General features: G+C 36.5%; 3 protein-coding genes across 4 annotated transcripts in view; 1 reads left to right on the top strand and 2 right to left on the bottom strand.

The window, feature by feature from the left end:
* Positions 1 to 1,228, bottom strand: part of Stv (starvin) — a 32,967-nt gene extending 31,739 nt beyond the window's left edge. The window contains exon 1 of the mRNA XM_064037452.1: positions 978 to 1,228. Within this exon, the coding sequence (XP_063893522.1) occupies positions 978 to 1,001 (24 nt within the window). The 5' untranslated portion in view covers positions 1,002 to 1,228. The remainder of the gene's footprint in view (positions 1 to 977) is intronic.
* Positions 1,229 to 2,406: 1,178 nt separating this feature from the next.
* LOC110372088 (uncharacterized) lies at positions 2,407 to 12,148 on the top strand. 2 transcript variants are annotated; one of them, XM_021328619.3, is made up of 5 exons: positions 2,407 to 2,713; positions 9,100 to 10,535; positions 10,636 to 10,840; positions 10,914 to 11,089; positions 11,177 to 12,148. In XM_021328619.3, the coding sequence occupies exons 1-5, from the start codon at positions 2,587 to 2,589 to the stop codon at positions 12,056 to 12,058; spliced, it is 2,826 nt and encodes a 941-aa protein (XP_021184294.1). In that variant the 5' UTR covers positions 2,407 to 2,586; the 3' UTR covers positions 12,059 to 12,148. The 2 variants fall into 2 exon arrangements, with proteins under 2 accessions (XP_021184294.1, XP_063893503.1); XM_064037433.1 differs by lacking the exon at positions 2,407 to 2,713 and adding an exon at positions 2,842 to 2,970.
* LOC110372089 (uncharacterized) lies at positions 12,108 to 21,295 on the bottom strand. The gene is made up of 5 exons (XM_021328620.3): positions 20,813 to 21,295; positions 17,189 to 18,648; positions 16,824 to 17,028; positions 13,390 to 13,565; positions 12,108 to 13,085 (listed from the first exon to the last, which is right to left on the bottom strand). The coding sequence occupies exons 1-5, from the start codon at positions 20,937 to 20,939 to the stop codon at positions 12,255 to 12,257; spliced, it is 2,799 nt and encodes a 932-aa protein (XP_021184295.3). The 5' UTR covers positions 20,940 to 21,295; the 3' UTR covers positions 12,108 to 12,254.
* Positions 21,296 to 21,606: the final 311 nt, after the last annotated feature.

Here is a 21,606-nt window from a genome sequence, read left to right as displayed (position 1 = left end):
TTCTTGAAGATTACAACATGTAACTTTCTAGTTGCATATGCTAACATATCCTTGTTTGAATAAGTGACAGACAATTTTTAGGTGTGACTTTCAGTTTCATTTGACTTTTTTATGATGGATAGAACTGACTTATAACTTTAGAATATATAACTTTTAAAATAATCTCTTTTTCATAACTAAATGTACTCCTACAAAACAATGGCTAACAATATACAATTTTTAAATAGTTCCCATATAAAATATGAGTGCAGTAGCCTGCAAACACCGGTAGCAACTGACACCATACAAACAGCGGCACATACAGCCCGGTCATGTAGTTACATCAATATTTGACACTTCATGGTCCTCGCACTTGGCTCCACACAACACTAAAAAGGACTTACTCATACTTCACAATTTTGGCACAAAACACAAGTGCATAACAAAAATTACTGTTAGACACAATTCCAACGGACAAAACAAAACTTCACAAATGAATGACCAATCCATGTTCAAATATTGGTTTACCTACAGAGAGACAACAAATGTGTGACTAACCTCAAAAGCAGGCTGTTAGGAGGCACTCGGGAACACTTGTGTTATAGCAGGCACGCGTCAACCATCCTGTGGAAGACCACCATATCAGACCTCTAGCGGTACCATTGTCACCAACCCAAATTATTGTTAATTATTATATTAGTTAACATTACACAGTCAAGGATACTACAGCTGGATGTGTGCCAAAAATGTGCTGCAACTGTAAGCAGGCAAAACTGAAACTCATCGATGCAATCGTCACAGCACTACACTTGGATGTAACATATTATTAGGTTAGTATGTCAATAATGCATATGAATGCTAGCTGCAGTCAAGGGCGGCTCTATGCACCGATCAGCGGACGAAAACATTGTTAGATACATGCATGAGACAGCAACCTGCGCGAGAATTCACTACAGAAACCGTGAGGAAATGAGATATCATATAACATGAACACTTACGAAACTTCTTCCTCTCAAAGGCATTTCACGCACTAATAAAAAAAATACACAATATCACTTCGTATTGAATAGAGTAGAAACACTCGTTTCACATAAACAGTATTTACACAATTTTATAGTTCAATTTCACCGCGAGTCAAGTCAGCAAGTTGTCTCGCAAATTGCAGATAAAAATTTGACAGAAGCGCTAACAATTCTAGAACAATCATTCAACCAAGCAGGGAGGAGGGCTTGAACTTGAAATACCGTGATAGCCGACCGTCACCGTCAAAAACGCAATAACGTAACGTGTAACGAAACAGCGGTAACGTTATCAACATTTTACGTTCAGCATATTCCAAGTTGCGCAAATACTAATACAATAATACGAAACTAAAATCTACTAGAAGAAAAGCCAATCACAAACATGAAGTTAATAGTTAGATATTGAATATTAGTGAGCTTATCACTTTTGCAGGTGACTTACTGACTGGTGAAACTGGTAACATTTTACGTTCAGCGTGTTCTGAGTTGCGCAAAATATTAATACAATAATACGCTACGAAACTAAAATCTACTGGAAGAAAAGTAAAACACAAACATGAAGTTAGATATTGAATATTAGTCGTAGGTAATAAAGTCTCATCAAGTCACTTTCGCAGGTGACCTAAATGTGTTTATTTTTTGGCTATTGGTTCAACAGGACGGTGTTATAAGCCCTAATTTTATAGACTGCTTTATGTTGTGTTCACAATGCAAAATTCACTGAATTCGAGATTAAATAGCTTTGTCGACCCTTAATGCAAAATTTTCAGTATGTGATGATTAATTAAATATGTAGGTAATAGATAATTAGTTAGACTCATTTTCACGTCAAATTTCTTTAACAACAACGAACAATTTTCCAATTGCATTTGAGTTGTGAGAACTTTTCGAAATGTCTTGGTAGCACACGAGCGCTCAATCTAATTCTCACTATTCTCGAAATTATTTTATTGTATGTTTACACGAGGCGGATCGCACGGTGAATGGCAAAAGCGTTATTTCCAGTTTCATTTAGGGAATTTGTTATATTACGATTTAGTTTGATTTATCTCTCAAATCATTTATACCCCATTATTTTTATTATTTAAAATGAAAAAGAAAAAACATGTAACTGTAGCTGAATTAACTGTTAATGTAACTTAGAAACCGTTATCAAATAACGAAGAAACGTTATGGTTTTAATTTTATCTGTGTTATTCACACACAGATAATATATTGTCAATTTAAATAGTCACAGGCATAGTTCAGATTTACACATTGAATTTAACATTAAAATAAGAATAATGAGAATCAACATTATTCTATAATTACATTAATTACAAACATACTACTTAATATTGTTGCTTGAAAAACAATTTATTCACTGAAATGTCAACCTATTGTCAATCCCTTTACCGTCATGTCAGTGTCACTTTTCTGTCAATTTAATTCAAGGTGATGTTTGTTGTATTTGAGTCAGGCGGAGTCAGGTTAATGGTTATGTTATTATAGCTGACCATTTGTCGAGATTTCCAAGTGCCTGACGAAAAGTTCTGCACTGTAAAGTGTTTTTCTTGATGTTAACTGCAGTGAAACAACGGGAAAAATGTTGTGCCTTAAGTTACAAAATAAGATGAAGTTGTTGTTCGACAGACTTACGGAGCCGAACTATGTTCTCGATAACTATTACGCTGATTCGCTTATCACCAAACTATCGAACTGCGCCGATCCTGGTAAGCATTATCTCCCTATAAGTAAATAAACTTAGTACCTATAGTTAAATATAAGTTGCTTTGATAACCATGCTGCAGACAGAGATAAAATTATAATTCATTATGCAATAAACATGTTGTTTACTTAAGTAGTATATCTTAAATAGTTGGAACAAACAAAAGCAGAATGTAGTATCTGTGTATTGTTTTAATGATTTTCCTTAAGCCTTTTATATGTGTGTCTTCTTTCACATATTGTCCTTAAAGGTTTGATGTAGGTATGAACCAACCTATCTGCTTTATAATACTGAACTATGTTTATGTGCCCTGTAACAACATACTAAAGTTCTTTTCTTGAATAGTAGGTACGTGTGATGACTACGTAAGTCTCATCACATCACAGTTTTACCCTTTTGTTAATTTTATTTGGTGTTGTGACAATGTGGGTAGGACATATTATTTAAGTAGGGCTAAATATTGTTAAAGTGTCGTTCAAACTAAGTTGCATGTTTAAAGTTAATATAGATAAAATAATGTAACGCCTCCACTCACACATCACTTGGCCAGCCGACTACCTGCTAAGCTAATGTGTGTTTATTTCACCATAAGGCCTTCAATTGTCCAGCCATTCATTGGTTCCTGCCTGGAATCGCCAAGCGATCATGCATGTCTGGCAGTTTGTATAAGTTTACAGTCTGAAATCTCACATTGAATGTTAGTGTTTCTCTTATTGCAACTGATATTGTCCTGTAGACTGTTAATCTGTAACTTAGAATTTTTTATATAGAATTTTGTGACTTAAGTTGCTTAATCATTCTTACAATTCATTATACTAGATTCAATGCTGACTATTCAATAGTTAGTATAACAAATTCTATATTAAAATGTGTTATACAAACAGTTTCCCTCACTAGTTAAAGTAGAGATGGTTCTTAGCATGACATATCAGTTTTAAGTTATGCTGCAACAGTAAAAATATATGTTCTTTGTAGAATAGATGTTCGGTTTTTGTCACAACATTTTTTTTATGAATTTTTGCAGCTCAAATATTCAGTTTCTTGAATGAGAATATGTTTTGTTTGATAAATCACATAATGCATTAGCGTAGATGTATGTAGATGTAGGCATAGGTAGACTGTGTATTGACAAAAGAGGCAAAAGAGGTTTTAGTTAAAACCATATTGCACTTTCATGACATTTCTGAGACCAATATACATAAATCGAAGAAGCAGGTTTCACATCTTTAATCTCTTCATCTCCAAAGTCCAACATAATTACCTGTATAGTATAAAATCATTAGAATTATATTCCACGAGTATTACAACATTCTGATGTTTTTTCTGTCCGTCTCAAAGAAGGTTAGGCTGTGTATAATTATGATTGCCCTTATAATTATGATCTATGGCTTGATTACAGAAAAATCAAAGTTATAAATACATGTGGTCTTTACACACTAAGAAATACGATATAATCTCAATGAAGCGAGACAATATAGAATATTTTGATTAATGAACACTGCACTGTTCCGTACTTACTTATGGTTCTATCAATACTGTATTAATGTTTGAAGAGTGTGCCACTCATTCATGTTCATTCATTGGCTAAAACAATATTATTTAATTATGGACTAATAAAATGGCTAAGTAATGTGATAATGAACATGATTTAGAAGAATATGATTTAGTACTGTCAGGGAAACTCCAGCCTGACCAGTACTAGGTTAATTGTTTTGCTTATTCATTAGAAAATAAAAACAATTTCTTGCTTTGCCCTAATTACCATAATAAACAATATGATGCTTTCCTAGAAGGTTTAAGCTATAAAGGGTTTTCTATGCAAAAACTCACCCTTGGTCGTACCTACGTACCACTTATTCTCAATTTGCTATCAAAATGAACAGCCTATGCAGTCACGCAAAATAATTCATAAGAGTTTTGGTCTGGTAAAACAATTTTCTTGCTGATCAAGCATTCTCGGCACGGTAGAGTTGGCATTCTTATTGATGGCCAGGTTTGAGATTCGCCGTCGCAGCGCTATGCACCTTTTATGCCTGCCATACACACTACGGTCTACTGGAGAGGTCCATATCATTACGAAGTTTTCCATTTTTTATTCCCGAAAAAAACTTATAACGTTATAAAAGCCGAGCCTGTGTTTCGCTAAAGGACTTTATCTCTACCTATTTTATGTAAATGTTATGTTACTCACCTATTAGAATGATGAAGCTATCGATTTTGTTCCTAATGTAAAAACTCATACGTTTTAATGATTAGCAAACAGGTGTTAAATGTAACTGGACTTGAAGTCCTGATAGAAACCAGTCCCTGATGATTAATAAGGACAGCTTATTTTATTTTGTTGTGCAATGTTCATAGTTCTAGTGTAATGTTCAAAATAGCATACTTACTTAAATAATCGAGCATGTTCAAAATCTAGTTAATGAGGAATCTAGCAAATGTGGTCTAGCAAACTAACAACAAATACAGGACTAGTTTTTAAATTCACAACACAGGAGTTATGACTGTATCAATTTCAAAGTCCGCTTGTACCTATGTATCTACTAAGTCATGCTATTTAGTAAATTCTAGGTCCCAGAATCTAATCTATTTTTTGTCACCGAACACCTAAAACCATCCGAATCAGAAAGTGCTGTGTAATGCCTTCATGAGTTATGACTAAGTGTAAAAGGTCTTCGTAACAGCCACAATGCCTGATAAGATATCATATCATACAAAAAATATTAAAGCAAATATTGCTTCACAAAGTTCGTCTTGTGACTTGCGAAATCGAATGGCGCCGATGTGGTATCGTTCTCGTTTAGTTTCGCTAGTTTCTGACCGCTGCTTTGGCTGCTTTTCAGAGCAGCATTATTCATTATTAAATATTTTTTTGGAGAGTAACAAACTCATCTCTGATCACCTATAAAAAATGAATACCAAAGTTTTTATTTAGTCCCTTCACTCTACTAGTGATGGGCCTTGAGCTTTACAAAGTTATTAATATCAAACCAGGTTGTTTACTTCCAATTTTAATCTCAATTTATCCTTACCGTATTATCAATGGATCGAAAAAAAGACTAATCTATATGATACTACATCTCTTTAAGGAACTGCTCCTGAAGATGTTTCAGGCGGTAACCATAACGAAAAAAAAACTTTTTCTTAATATAAAGTTCTCCGTAAAACGAGACGAGAAGACAGACTATATTTTTTTAGGGTTCCGTAGCCAAAATGGCAAAAACGGAACCCTTATAGTTTCGTCATGTCCGTCTGTCCGTCTGTCCGTCTGTCACAGCCGATTTACTCGGAAACTATAAGTACTACAGTGATGAAATTTGATGGGAATATGTGTTGTATGAACCGCTACAAAAATATGACACTAAATAGTAAAAAAAAGAATTGGGGGTGGGGCCCCCCATACATGTAACTGAGGGATGAAATTTTTTTTTTCGATGTACATACCCGTGTGGGGTATCAATGGAAAGGTCTTTTAAAATGATATAAAGTTTTCTAAAAAACATTTTTCTTAAAGTGAACGGTTTTTGAGATATCAGCTCTCAAAGTCGTAAAAAGTATGTCCCCCCCCCTCTATTTTTATAACTACGGGGTATAAAATTCTAAAAAAAATAGAGGTGATGCATGCTAATTAACTCTTTCAACGATTTTTGGTTTGATCAAAGTATCTCTTATAGTTTTTGAGATAGGTTGATTTAACTGTAATTTACGGAACCCTTCGTGCACGAGTCCGACTCGCACTTGGCCGGTTTTTTTTACATAAAATGACCCTCATCATACGGTCACGATAACATTTTAGACTTTGAACCTTTGTAATGTTTTATCGAAACAAAGATCTCAAATCTGATTTCTTCAGTGACTGCTTTAGAAGAGCAATTAGGGCTTAAGTTTACCTCGCTTGGCGTAATTAGTAGGTAACATTGATATATGGAGGTACCTAATCTGTGTTGACGTCAATAATATTAAAAGTGTAATCGCAGTGCAGTTAATTTCATTCGCATTTATCATCCAAACCCTGCGAACCCATCAACTACATACATTAGGGTGTCCCAAGACATAAGGGGGATTTTTTTTTTCTCGAATTCAAATACGCATACCCTCTAATTTTTTTCGGTTTGACCTCATTATCTTCTATAATAAATATTATCTCGATCAGACAGTGGTAACCCGTGCCGACTTAATGCCAAAGTTTCACATGAAAATTTGTACTGACTTACCATGGAAAAATTTAGATCTTAATTATTATTACTAAAAATAAACCTTGAATACATCCAAATAATGTTTTATCTTCTCATTTACATTGAAAATTAATATTATTGTTAAAATTTTCATTTTAAAGTATTTTTTTTTTACAGTCCGGATAAATTTTCCGATGTTCTAGGACGGTACCTAACAATAATCGTTTTTGTTCCTCATCTACTGTGATTAATCAATAAAAGTCTTGCGTGAACTTCACCGATCTTTCGGCCACATCGTTCACTAACTCTCAGTGCTGAAACTTTGGCTTCTTGATACGAAGCATTACTTGACTAGAAGGTAGGACACAATCATGTAGAAAACTGTCATTAATTTTAAGGCGATCGATCAAAGAACTCGCTTTTTACTGAAATGAAGTTAGAGGTGATTTTGTCATACAACATACCGTAAAGATCTTCTTTTGAAAAAAAAAACCAAAGACAAAATAACCCCTGAAAAACGATACATCCAATCGTTTTTCAAGAGTTATTTCCTCTTTGCACCTCTGAAGCGCGTGCTTTCTGTAACTCGCGCTAACTGTAAGCCGGCTGCTCTCCTGGCTGTCATTTAACATCTTGGACAGTCCTTTCGGGTAGTCGGAAGCCAATAAGTCGGACACTAATCTTATCAAAGGGGTATTGGGTTGCTGGGTAACTGGGTTGAGAAGTCAGATAGGCAGTCGCTCCTTGTAAAACTCTAGTACTCAGCTGAATCCGGCAAGACTGGAAGCCGACCCCAACATAGTTGGGAAAAGGCTCGGGACATGATGATTTATCTTATTAATCAAAATCAAACAAATTACATATCTAAGTTGCTGAAAAAGTCGTGATGGCGTTGCTGAAAAACGTCTTGTGTCTTTTGTCCCTCCAAACTTGATACAAGGTGACGAGTTTCGTCACACAATTAGGCAAAGATTTAGTTGGAATACGCGCCTTTTCCCAGTAGAAAATGCATTCGCGAATAGTAAGATTTACGTTTTCATTCACAATTAAATTAATTTCCCGAATATCACTACATAGTACCTATACAACAAAGTCGCTTTTTCTGTCCCCGTGTCCCGTTGTAAGCTTACCTAATTCTTCAAAACTACGCAACCGATTTTCATGCGGTTTTCTCTAATAGATAGAGTGATTAAAGAGGAAGGTTTACATGTATAATAACAAACATTAAATAGTGGAGAAATACTGTTATTCCGTGCGAAGCCGGAGCGGGTCGCTAGTTGTACAATGAAACTGCCAGAACTTGTCCATTAGACGGAAGTTTGAGCCCGTCATTTGATGCTTTAGGTCCCCTAATTAAAAATATACCCTTTTTATAACTGCGTAAGTCTACTGACATGTTGGCTGTTTGAAAACAATGATTCGATCACTAAATAACAAGAAATCACAAGCACATCCACGAGTTAGATCGCGTTAGTCTTAGAGAGCAAGTATGACATACATTCAAATGTAAGTCGGCACGGGTTACCGTGGTCCTACCACCATAAAATTTTATTTATAATAGTTTTGGACCAAAAGGAAAAAAATAGGAGGGTATGCGTAAAAGACAAATGATTTTGATTTTTTTGGGACACCCTAACATACATACATAAAAATATTCAGCTGCCCACTTTTGCACCCGTTGATAGCTGACAGTTGACATAAATGTTAAATGGTCATTGATTACAGAATAGAATCTCCTGTTATCCATCTCTGTTAACGATAGCGATAACACTCAAATCATAATTATTCATATACGCAGCATGATTCACGGCAGTCACGCAGATCACACATAAGTACATAACCAGACGCGAGTTGAACCCGACCGGCAATGACTTGACAATTTTAGTTTGTCTTACAACCGTCGCGAAATTCTTGTACCTACATCCAAAAGTCATGACACGATGATATATCTTGTAGCTTACATTAACCCCAACAGCGTACTTTTGATAAAAGTCAAGGCAAATATAGTTTTACATTACGTAACGACGATTTTATTGAATCCGCTATAGTATTATCAATAACGGGTAACGATAACATCGTTTGTACAATGAATTGCAAAAATCGCGATTTGGACGCGATAAATCATGATTCTGCAGCAGTCCCCTTTCATACGATTAACCACATCATAATTATATCTGTACAATTTGATACTGATGCGAAACGTTTTTATTTTCAGAGGTAGTACATCTAAATAAAGCACCTTTGATATCTGATCTGATTAGTGAAGCATTGGACCACACTGACAATGCACACAACTCCGTCAAAGTGTTCATCACGAAGGTACTCGCTATGGTGGTGCAGAAAGAGTTAAATTTTGCTAAAATATTTGCCAAACAAGGAGACAGATTGCGGGCAGGGTTTAAAAAAATCTGTGAACCAAATGTAAACCCAAGCATACGTGTAGCTTACATAGAAGTCGCCTTATCTATCGTCTCACACAGTTCAGGAGTAGCTTGGCTTATAGAAACAGGTGTATGGAAAGAAATACTTAGCTTATGCTACGAGAGAACAACAGTATTTGTTGTGCGGCAAATATATAAATTCATGGCAGACTTTCTTTGGAAACTTAATGATCTGGAAGACGACGCTAATATCAGAATAATTATCAACCAATTACTAGAACCAATCAGTAGATACGATTTTATTAATGTACAGAGTCTAAACAGTCAAGAAGAGGAAGAAATATGCGCTGCCATAGAACCTACTGTTCAAACACTTCTAGCAGTGGTAGGGAAAGAAGGTCGCATTGAGAATGCAACTATGCTTATGAACATGCTTATCAAGGAATACAAAATCAATTCGTATTTATACATAGCAAGCGAGCGGATCCGCACGGATGACATGTTATTGGCAATTTTGAAATTAATATTTTGGCTTACAATTGCAAAAGTTTTCGTTGCAAAACCTATGTTGCCTGGAGTACTTTACAGTAATGAAGATTTTCTAGAAGTAGCAGCTTTCAATTTTAACGTTATTCAAGCATTCATTCAACGTCGCAGCGCCACGTTGGTCCTAGATTTTTGTTCTTCTTGTAATATAATATGGAACTCGATGTTCAAAGATAAAGAGGCTACTATGTGGGAAGAACAAACAGATCAGACAAGAATAAAAATGAGGAACCAAATGTTGTTTGTGTTTTTAGTACCAGTATTGGTTTTCGTTACGTACGGCAAGCCGCAATCGGTGCTGACTGATATAAATATTCACGATTATATATATAAACTGCTGAATCTTTCCTGTGAATATACAGCAAAAGCCGCATTTGCGATGAGGGATTTGACAGGAGAACTAGACACGTTGTCAGTTATTTTACAATGTGTTAAAAAACTCATTCATCTGAAGGAACATCTGAACGAAGAGCAGGCTAATCTGGCTTTTCAAGCCCTGTTTTACGTTTTGTACGAGTACAATCCGATAGACGAATATGGAGATCCCAAATTGGATGAGAATTTCGAAGATGGCGAAGAGAAAAACCTTGTGATGACGTACGTTATGGATAACGTTCTGTCTTTGGTGGCAAACCGTAACATTCACTGGCAAGAGAGTTGCGAAATCCTATGTTTGTATAATGTTGTTTTGACCAACTTGGACAGACCTAATCTAAGTTGCAAGGTGAGTAAAATAATGTACCTATTTAGGTGTTGTAGAGTTTGAAACAGTAAAAAAACATATGTTTTTAATATTTTTGGTTTTTAATGCAATTTTTTTTCAGTTCGTGGTAGTATCCCTAAAAGTGATTGCGTTGACAGTTAAGAAGTTCCTGCAGCCAAACTTAACGCTTCTTATGGATTCGAAACCGGGCACCGCGCTACACGACCTCGGCAAAAGTATATATTTGAAGATGCAGGATCGCCATTGGGAGGTTCGCGACACGGCGTTGGAATTATTACAACTTTGTACTGAAATAGCATACATAAGTACGTAGTATCACAAAAAACTTTACTACATAGTATGTTGGACTTTTATTGAAATGTTCCCTTCTATTTGCAGAGTTCCCGTCATTCCAGAAGCAAATCTTAGAGAATAATCTGATAAACTTAGCAGCGACGATAGCCTTCAACGACTATGAGTCTTACGTACAGGTGTCGGCCCTCAAGTGCATCGGCGCAGCCAGCAGAATCAATGTCATTTGGGATCAGCTAATTGCCGAGTTTCCTGATATGCAGGTTCGTTAGAACTTAGATATTATTGGTTTTAGACCCAAACTTGCAGTTAGAAATACATTTTCAAACTGTGCCTTTTTATTCCCACAGGAACGGCTGCTTTATATTCTGCGTCATAACGAAGAGGGAATTGTGAGGAAAGAAGCTTGCAACGTGCTCTGCGACTTATACCAGAACATCAAGATGACGCCCGCTTTCAAGCAGACGCTATACGAGCACATGGTCTCCTCCGCTCTCACCGACTTCCACTGGGAGGTTCAGATCAGTGCATTGAAGTTCTGGAAGTGCGTCTACTACTCTCTGCTCTCCGGACAAGGTATGCTAGATGGCAACTTTCCACCAGTTACATTTTCTAGAGAAACTAGAAAGATCGTCACGTTAAACGAGACAGAAATACAGAAGAGACTGATTAAAATTCTTGAAGAACTTGCTTCCATTGGATGTCTTACCGTTTTTGTTACATTACTTCACGAACAAACAGAAGTAGGTATAATGGATGCGGCGCTAAGTATCGCGCAGGAATTATACGATATTCTTAAAAGGCACAATGTTCCTGACTTTATAACGCCGAAAGAGGGAGACATCACTAGCGTAAATGAACTTTTAGTTCACATCAAAGAGGAACCCGAAGCCACCGACGATAGTGTAGATATGATAGATGGGCAGACCTCTGACAATGTGATCGAGGACATACTCAACGCAGATGATGTAAACCTTCTGGCTAATATATACGAAAAGTATATGACATTGCAAGCCACCCAGACACCGCCTCCTCTAAAGCCAAAGGTAAAACTATTGAGATTCGCGTCGCCTTATTTATTCGTTAATTACGTTAAGGATACAGATTTCAAACAAATTATTGAAGAAAAATCAAAATGGGACGATGGCATCAGGAGCTTATCTTCGCTCCTCGATGATGTTCTTGGCATATATGAAGTTAATACGGAAGCTAACTCGTTAGATTGTTACTAGTGTTAAGTACTTTATAAATATTTACATTAAGTCTAATAAAAAGGCAATGTTACAGTTCGTAAGCTTGAGATTATATTTTCTTTATAATCATTTGATTTTTATTTTATTCAAATCATACCTACTAACTAAATAATTACTTAAATAATACATATCGATATTAAAAAGATCATTTGAAAGGTAATGCTAAATCTAAAACTTAAATGTCTAAAATTTCATCAAGTAATACATCTAAACTATAAACTTCAGAATTCCATTTCCTTTTGTCCTTAATTAATGAGCGGTAATCAGTTCCTTTGAATGCTTCTAGAAATTTGTTCGGATGTATTTTTTCTCTAGTTGAAATGAACAATTTGTAATCTTCATCCATTTCATCTGACTTTGTTTGAATATACCTGTCATGTAGATCGATTATGAGCTCACTTTGATCCGTGTTCAATATGCTGTCTATAACTTTGTCTCTTATGGCCGTATTATCTGCCACAGTCAAGTCCATAGCCATTTCTTGTTCATTACTTTCATGCTTGGATTCTTGTGGGTACGTTATCGCTAAATCTGTTACATTTCTGAATTTATATTTATCTAATATTTGTATCAGTTCAGTTGCCATAGAGAAAGCTTGTTCTATAATCTCAATGTTGTTAATCTCATTCATGCATTCGTAGAGTACTGTTAAACAACCTATGGACGACAGATCGTTCATGATTGAGGTTAGTTGCCGTAAAATTTCTTCGTCATTTAGTGTTATTATCTTCCTTTTGGCCTTTGAGAAGGTGACGGAGGGAAACTTTCCATCGATCATTCCTCTGTACGTGAGTTGGCTGCATATCGCGTGTCTCCAAAACCGCAGTGCTGCCAACTGCACCTCCCAATGCAGGTCGTCTAATGCAGCGGCCATCATCACTTCGTATAAAGTAGTTTGGAAGGTCGGAGAATTTTTCTGGTTCACGTAGACCTTGGTTAAAACTTTCGCTGCTTCTTTCCGAACCATTCCTTCTGGATGGTGCCTTAGTACGTAGACGAGTTGCAACTGAAATTGTAAGTTTTATATATTAGAAATTGTTCTCTGGTAAATCAAAAGCATTTTGGGAGCTCTTAGTTCTAGATTCGGATAGTTAATTGTAATTTTCAATGTGAATTTTCCAAAAGCAAAATAAATAATTTTAACTATAGTTAGCGGTAGAGCTACTTTTGAGGGGTGGTATAAATTTTAAGATTTCCGTAGAAGTGGTTACATGATTTGAAGAGGTACCTATTACACTTTGGAAACACGAATCGACTACTAGATTAACATCTCCTTTTTTGCCAAAAAAATATTTTCTTCCAAAACTTACATAGATATGAGGATTGTCGATCAGGACTTCTTTCCATATGCTGTCGATCTTGGTGGCAGCAGCCAGGCACCTGAGACCGGTGCTCTGCGAGTAATACTGTGGATCTGTGAGCGCCGCCTTCGCAGCAAAGATCATCAGCCTGTTCTCACTGATCACCTTTTGAAGAGGTATGTATTCTGAAAGGTTGAAAAAAATAGGTTATTGATTTGAGAAGCTATTGCTTTGGGGGATAACCTGGGACCACGTGGAGTCCAAGATGTATCACTACATAGTATAAAACAAAGTCGCTTTCTCTGTCCCTATATCCCTCCCTATGTAGGTATGCCTTAAACCTTTTAAAACTACGCAACGGATTTTGATGCGGTTTTTTTGTAATTAGGAAGAGTGATTGTAGAGGAAGGTTTGCATGAATAATATCATCCATTAAATAGTGGGGAAATACTGCTATCCCGTGCGAAGCCGGGGCTGGTCGCTAGTATATTATATGTCACTGACGTACCTATACTAGTGATATTGTATTTTTGTTATGTCCTAGGTCCTAGTTACAACTAAATGTGAATTATGGAGCCGTATGTTAATGATGAAGTCACAAATAATATTTACCCAAATTGTTAGTGATTATGACGAAAATGCAACAAGTTATTTATTATTTACTCTTGTTATAAATACGAAAGTTAGGTCAGAAAGCGATTTAAAGGAAAGTAGAAAGAGACAATAGTAGTTCCCTCAGAACGCGCGTACCTAAACGTGTTTAACAGGTAGATAGTTTTTGTTTAATTAAAAAATAACTATAAAAATGATAAATAAATAAACGATCAAGTTAAAAATAGTAAGGTAACCTCTCGAGCGTGCGTAAGCGCATGGATGTTGACGTCAAAAGCGTTTTTGTAAGTCTGGATAGGTAATTATTTTTTGGTACTTTTTTAACTCGTTTGACCACACTCTGAGTCGTTACTGGACCGAATCTTTTTTTTTCTTGCTTCTATAAAATAAAAATAAATGAAAGAATCACAGGTGTTGTTTACCTATACCTACAAATACATAGGTACGAAATAACAGTTGATAGAGAAACACCTAAAAATAAATACTTAAATTAGATTTACCTACTAATTGTATGTCAGTCAAATTAACAGGGATGAAAATAAAAAAAAACTTTTTCGAAGATAAACATTATAGTTCAGGTGTACACATATGTAATTTCTAACTTCGGTAGGTACCATGGGAGAGCCTTGTACGGCTTATATTTACGTAATTTGATAATAGATAAACTTATTCAATCCATATAAAAAGGCTGAAGCCACTTTGTGCACGGGCTGAACTGTTTTGAGAGACAACAGAACCAACCAACGAGAAAATGTGATCTCTGAAGTGGTGGAATTTCGTCATCACGCAATCAATTTATTGGAGCCGTATTGGTTATTGGTTTTGCCATAGGTCATAAGTACCTTTATATGAGAGTAAGCATGACTATGTATTTTCTTCGATAACGTACAACAAAGTTCTGACTTCTGAGTGAATATTTTTCTCTATTGGTTTCATTAAGGTAGGTTACACATACTTAATGTGTTATGTTTTTTTCTTGAAAGGGGATAATCCTCGTGTCCTCCGGGGATTTCCTTTCATTTTTTTTTGTATTTGAAAACCCTTAGGTTGTGACCTAAAATCAAAATAACGAATTCCGCTGAAGCTAGATAGATGGGAAGGTGGGGTGGGCCCCGTCGCCCTTTGCGGTTATGTGCCACTACCCAGCGGCCGCAGCAACTCCAAAGCTGGGTACTCACTTAGCAGTGTAGCACGTAACGTATCAGATACGGTATCAAGTGAGTACGTAGGCACGAGCCCGCTGCGAGCCGCTCGCGCGTGGAGCGCTGTAAGCTCGCAGTGACCCGCCGATTGGCGGTTTCACTGCTAACACAAAGGCGGCTCGCAGTGTGCTCGTGAGGATCGTGGACGAGCCGTACCCACTTGCAGGTTGATACCGTATCTGATACGTTACGTGCTACACTTCTAAGTGAGTACCCAGCTTAAGAAACACGAGTAACATTACGCCACCATCCTCCACAACCCTAGTCTGTCGCCCGTAACCGGAGATCAGTCACGCCTTGACGCTCATTACGTCTACTGTGGGCAGTAGACATCTTTCTTGTCTAACGTGTAATTTTATTCTAATTTTCATTTCATCACTGTAAACACGTTCGAACTTGCTTTATATTTTTTCAGCTTTATGTAATGAAGATAGCACACATCATAATTTCGTAGTCGTGACTCATTTTGTGTTGTCGTGTGAGCATGACGCAGCATATTTGCAATATTTGTGTCTACTTAAGAGCGAACCGAAATAGGAATAAATTGATTGTGAAATAAGCTAGCAATAAAAACATATGGCGGACACCTTTGTTTACACATTATACTTATTATTTTTAAGGGAAATTGAATAGATAAACGATAAACCCTTTGAGATTGTAAACCAGCGACGTAAAAACGGCGACGCGATAGGGTGACGATGACGACGAATAACAGGGACTTGGTTTTCAAAAAATGCCTGGATAAGTTTTAGTAGTAGGATAGTAAGTAGTAGTAGTTTAAGTAGGTAAGTATGATTGATTTAGTCTATATCGATCTTTTGTCAAAATTGTAAATAATAAATTAGACACCGTCTGCCGAGTTTTATCCTTGACAAAAAGTCAATTCATTTGTAGATTCCCTTGGATGAGGTTATTACCCTATCATTAGTGTTTGCCTAAATATTTAATAGAAGTAGACTGTAGTCGATCAATACAAAATAATAGAAACACAAAACTGTAGGTCGGTTATCAAGAAGCAAGGCAATGCTAATTGATTGGTGTAACATGTTGTTTCTTGAAAACTGATAAATATCTTGCTCTAGTCAATGATTAGGTCGTTCTCAAATGATGCAATAGTCATTAGGACAGACTAAACCTGTTTTTGGAAAATGTTTTCTTAGGAACCGAGAGTTTCTCAGACAAATCACAGTTTTGAAGAGTAGGTACCTTCTATTTCGGCTAAGCTGCGGCTTTCGGCTGTGATGTGACTTTAGAATCTAGAAGAACTATTATGCAAGGAAAGGCTACAAGATGAAGTTGACTGCGTCAAGTTGAAACCAATGTAGTCCGTACACGCTAGGTAGTCTATAAGCCTATATACAACCAGCTTCCGCAATCAGTTCCACCCTCGTCCCATGGGAACAACAATGCCCACCCGGAGTAAAAGAAGCCTATGTATGTTCTTTCTTGAGAAGATTTTTTTAATCGGACCAGTTATACCCGAATTTCAAATCGTATCATCGTGAATCGTCTAATCAAGTATAGATAGAAGGAAGATTAATATAAAACACACAGGTGATGATAATGGAAGATCGTCTGATGATTTATTAGTAAATAAATAAATATATAAATAAGTAACGAGGTACTCACTGATAAAAGATATGTCTGTGCAGGTTAACAGCAGGTTGAGGGCAGAGTCCCTGACTTCCCAGTCCTCATGGTGCATGTACGTCCTCATGACCTCGCCTATGACCGTCAAGGTGCTCTCCTGACGGATTTCCACTAACAACGTCATATTTGGACACAGGAACTTCTTCACGCAAAGATCTATCAAGTCCAATACTTGCACTATTTGCTGAAATAGAATGCGGGTTTTTGGTTATTGGTCGTAAGATATACTGCGATATCCAACATAAACCGAATAGACTGATCTTTTGGTCTTCTATGAGCAGGTTGCATCATATTTCAATAAGGAATCTATAATGTTTCTCAATCTATTAAATCTATGTGCTTACCTTGGTTTCCAAAATATTTTGCTTCAACAAATTCATGAGTCCTTCCTGTAGACTGACTATTTCGACGTTCTCGTACCAAGAAATGTTATGTTCCTTGAGCAACATGCGTAACGCGTCCAACACGAGAGACAGCAACCGCACGTCATTCGGGGACTTGATAGGGTTCTCCTCCAGGACCAGTCCACCTGACCCGTCCGACAGTATGTAAATATCCAGAATATGGAACAGACCTTGGAAATACAGACCAGCTTGTGTTGCGTTTAAGTGACCCTTCAGACTTAATAGTTCTCTAATGGATAGAATTGCGATTTCTGTCGTGTTGCCAGATTCTAAGAGTGGCTTGAATGCGTAGCCAGCAACGAAGAGATGTTCTGTTAATTTTTTTCCGATATTTGTGAGGACGTTATCCATAAATTCATCCCTTTCAGCTTGAGTACGACCAGCCTTGTGAGCTAACGAATAAATTAGCAGGGGCTCTATTAAGAACACCATCAATTGATCCGACAAATATAATTTGAATCCATTTCTTTCAAATGTAAGCGGGAATGGTAGCTGGTCTTTATAAGTCTTTTCGAAGTTGGACCAGAATATTACACTCTTCCTTGAGAAGTCTATGAGTGACGGTATGTCCCATTTTTTAATGCTTCGCAAAATACTGTTACGGTAGTAAACGACTGTTTCATTACAAAATTCGTCTATTTTTCCACTGAATAACAAATGTCTGTGAGTGGCCAAAAGAAATCTAAATCCTATGTCATGTATCAAGCTGATCATGTGTGACAATCTCGTTACTCTCATTATATAAAAAAGTGCGCGTTCGAAAAAAAAATGGTTCTTTAATATTCGTACCGCATGGTTCACTTCTACATCTTGCAAGTCTATTAAAATTTGCAATAGCGCATTCATGTGTGCAATTACCTTGTCTACTAGAACTTTCTCAGTTTCTAGATCTATAACTTCTACCGTGTTGTAATCACTCGTGAGGATGGGTTCCACCACGTACTCCAACACTTCCATTAATTGTTCCTCCTTTTCATACTTGTTTAACTCTATAACCAGCAGCGATACGAACTTGTATGCCGCTTTTGCAATCGGGATAGACACCTGATAGATGCTTGGGTACAATATGTACCGCCATACTCTATGTTCTAAAAGTAATTTAACTCCAGAGCAATGTGTCAAGTGCACCGTTGCTAACTTTATACAAGCCAAATGCAATGCTCGGCTTTGAATATTAGAACTCAAGTTATGTAGAATGCAATATTTGATAGATGAACCTTGATTGCCTTGCGAGACATGTGAATTTTGCATTTTGATAAACTGTAACTCATTTTTGAAAAGTAATGATGTGACTTCGACAAGGAAGAGTCGGACTGAAGTCGATGCATTTGTTATTTTTTCTAGCGATTCAAATATAACATCGGAGAAGCTTGGCGTTTCCAGAAGTCTTTTGCCAGGACCTGCAAGATGGAAAATTTTACTGTTAGGAATAGTTATCTAATGGAACTAAGACTCGTTGAAACGGATTCCGAAAAAGAAGCATGCAGCTAAATATACTTTATATTATTAACACAACCATTTCAGTAATTACAGGACTATTATTTAATTAATATGGTAGTTTATATAGAAACGTGTTCTCAACCATTAATGCACGTTATGCCATTAGAAGATCTTTGATCGATAAAACTGACCTAGAAAGTTCTTATTGATCATTTAATCACTTTTACTTTCCGCATATTGTCAATCAATGTATTTTTTTTTGTTTATTATTTTATTTTGGTATGATAAATATAACGTAGATAATTGTTATCCTAATCCCAATAGCTAGATTAGCTTCTAGATTTTTAGTTCCTGTTCACGTTAAAGAGACTGCGCAATGATCAAAATTGTTTTACAGCCTTTGTGTCCAGCAGTGGGACGATAAGTCCCACTGCTGGACACAGGCCTCCTCTCACACGGAGAAGGATTGAGCGTTAATCACCACGCTTGCTCAATGCGGGTTGGTGATTTCAGACTTTATAGTCCAGGTTTACTCAAGATGTTTTCCTTCAAATGATCAAAATATTTCAACAAAACACTTTTACGCATATGCGAATCATTGAATAGCTTTACCTAACTTTACATGGGTAGAGATATTTGATGAGAACTGTGCAAGGTGTTTTGACTGTACATTTTGACTATAAAGACGTGATTATTAACCAGCTTTAAAGAATGGCGTAGCATCAACGGCGTGTGACTGGCGTGAGAAAGGTGTATTCAAAGATCGTCGACAGTGCCTTGTACGATGATATTTAAGTTATTTCTTGGAGACTCTGGTATAAAGTTCATGATCAGTCCAAAGTTCAGTTTGTGAGAAGCTTATTGGTAGATTGCTTGACTCACAACTGTGAAACACCCAATGAGAGTGAGTAGGATAGCAGAAATAAGAATTAACAAAATAGAGGAGTTTACTAAGAGGAAAATGTAAAGATAGATGAACCGTTTTTTTATCCCATTTGTTGTTATTATTAAACAAATAGGTAAACTACTTATTATTCCGAATGTTGGTGTTCCTTAGTGATGGTTGTTATGACATTGTTTTGTAGCTCCATTTTTGTGTAGCCAAATTGACGTGGGTAGGCAAATTTAAGACGTTTATTTCTTATTTGGCTCTTTCATTTCGGTAGGTACTGCCGGCTCTTTTTCTTGTGGATTTACATTTAGGATAAAGTTCCCCCCCCTCTCCCCCTCAAGCGGGTGAAACGGCGGGAAACCGCTAGTCTTAATAAAAATGGTTTAAGTACCTAAACATAAATCCTAATCCTAGAACCATTTAAAACACCTGTGTTAAATAAACTGCGCTTTGTTATAAGACTGAAAACTTGGAAGGAAGACTGAGTGTTGCATCACATACCGCACCAGAAATTACACTAATGAAGTCCTGATAAATGAACCTGAAATCATATCCTGTACCTACTTCCTTGTTACACCAGCTTTACTAAATGTAAGATGATATTTTCCTTATTCTGTTTAGATATATCTTGAGGAAACCCTGGACTATTAAGTCTGAAATCACCAACCCGCATTGAGCTAGCGTGGTGATTAATGCTCAATCCTTCTCCATGTGATAGGAGGCCTGTGCCCAGCAGTGGGACGATAAAAGGCTGTCACTGTATATCTACCATATCCAGGTGTATGTGGTTGTTTGTTTTGAGTAGGTGCAGACAGTGGATAATTAAGTGTTAGGTTCTTCAAAATAAAAACATCTATTTTTCTTATAGGTTCCTCGTCACTTGTTTAAAATTACTTTGGTTGGTGTGTTTTTTACTTTACCTAACAAAATTATGGAATACTTAAATTAAGACCTGGATGTTTCTTTATATGACTATGTTTTTATGGCCATAACTAGTTATACCGATTACTTTGTTGCATCAGGTACTAACACGGATAAAGTTTGCATAAATGCGTTTATACCTACATATTACACCGCGTCTGCAGCGGTATCTCCTAAATTCAACTTGCACTAGCCCCCTAAATTCAATATGGAATTCCTATCAAGTGTACGGGTTAAGTCGCTGCAGTGTAATGTGTATGCGCCCTACCTTTAATACAAAACAACACAACATCACTAACACAGGTACTCACTGTTATCACTGCGGTCTTCTAAAAACTTTAACAACTTCTCTGTCGTATTCTCATTCAACACAACTTTGCCTTCAAACACATAGTCCAACAGTAATTTGAACTTTTTCAAGTGGTTACTCACTTCCATCTTCTGCTTGCTAATGATAACTGACACTGTATTTCACCCCACGATTACATTTTTATCAACCTGTCTGTAGATTTGATAACGTGCCCATGTATATAAACACACGTCACTTTCAATGATTCGTCGTTCTACACAAAATATACGCCCGATAAAATCTCAAAAACTCTAAAATTATTTAAGTTTATCACTGTATGTTTTTATTACCTTAACTTCTAATAATACCCATCGATGCTACTTGACAGCTAAGCGCGGACTAGGAAACAAATAACTTGTTTCTCGAGTTCAGTCCTGCAAGGCCAAAAACGAAAATACGTAATACATAATTGTGGTAATCACGTTTTCACTGTGTGCGTCCTTAACGTGACAGTCGCAGAACGTCTCTGTGTGGAATCATTTGTAGAATGTATTAGGAGATTAATAAATCTACCTCAATAATGTGTAGGTTCATGTATTATTTATTTTTACATCGTCACAATCAATCAAGGCCTTCTGTGTTTACTTACCTACATCTGTCAAGTGCATGCCTTTTTCTAATTTGACTTTACAACCACCAGGTACAGGATCATTTTTTGTATTAGGTGTGGATTCAATTAAGAACGTAAAATACTTGTTATAATAGACACTTCATAGATTTGTTATCTACTTATCTAAGATATCTTGTCGTAAATAA

The sequence above is a fragment of the Helicoverpa armigera genome, chromosome 2 (genome assembly GCF_030705265.1).
Source record: "Helicoverpa armigera isolate CAAS_96S chromosome 2, ASM3070526v1, whole genome shotgun sequence".
Classification (NCBI taxonomy): Eukaryota; Metazoa; Arthropoda; class Insecta; order Lepidoptera; family Noctuidae; genus Helicoverpa; species Helicoverpa armigera.
The sequence above is the reverse complement of the archived record's forward strand: the minus strand, read 5'-3'. Positions and strand labels throughout refer to the sequence as shown.

What these genes read in the sequence shown, in the direction of transcription:
- LOC110372088 (XM_021328619.3), top strand. Translation starts at nt 2,587, where the DNA reads ATGTTGTGCCTTAAGTTACAAAATAAGATGAAGTTGTTGTTCGACAGA. An exon ending in ATCGAACTGCGCCGATCCTG is followed by an intron (nt 2,714 to 9,099) that starts GTAAGCATTATC and finishes TTTTATTTTCAG; the next exon opens with AGGTAGTACATCTAAATAAA. An exon ending in TACTGAAATAGCATACATAA is followed by an intron (nt 10,841 to 10,913) that starts GTACGTAGTATC and finishes TTCTATTTGCAG; the next exon opens with AGTTCCCGTCATTCCAGAAG.
- LOC110372089 (XM_021328620.3), bottom strand. Translation starts at nt 20,939, where the DNA reads ATGGAAGTGAGTAACCACTTGAAAAAGTTCAAATTACTGTTGGACTAT. An exon ending in CACAGACATATCTTTTATCA is followed by an intron (nt 13,566 to 16,823) that starts GTGAGTACCTCG and finishes TCAACCTTTCAG; the next exon opens with AATACATACCTCTTCAAAAG. An exon ending in TCGACAATCCTCATATCTAT is followed by an intron (nt 13,086 to 13,389) that starts GTAAGTTTTGGA and finishes TTACAATTTCAG; the next exon opens with TTGCAACTCGTCTACGTACT.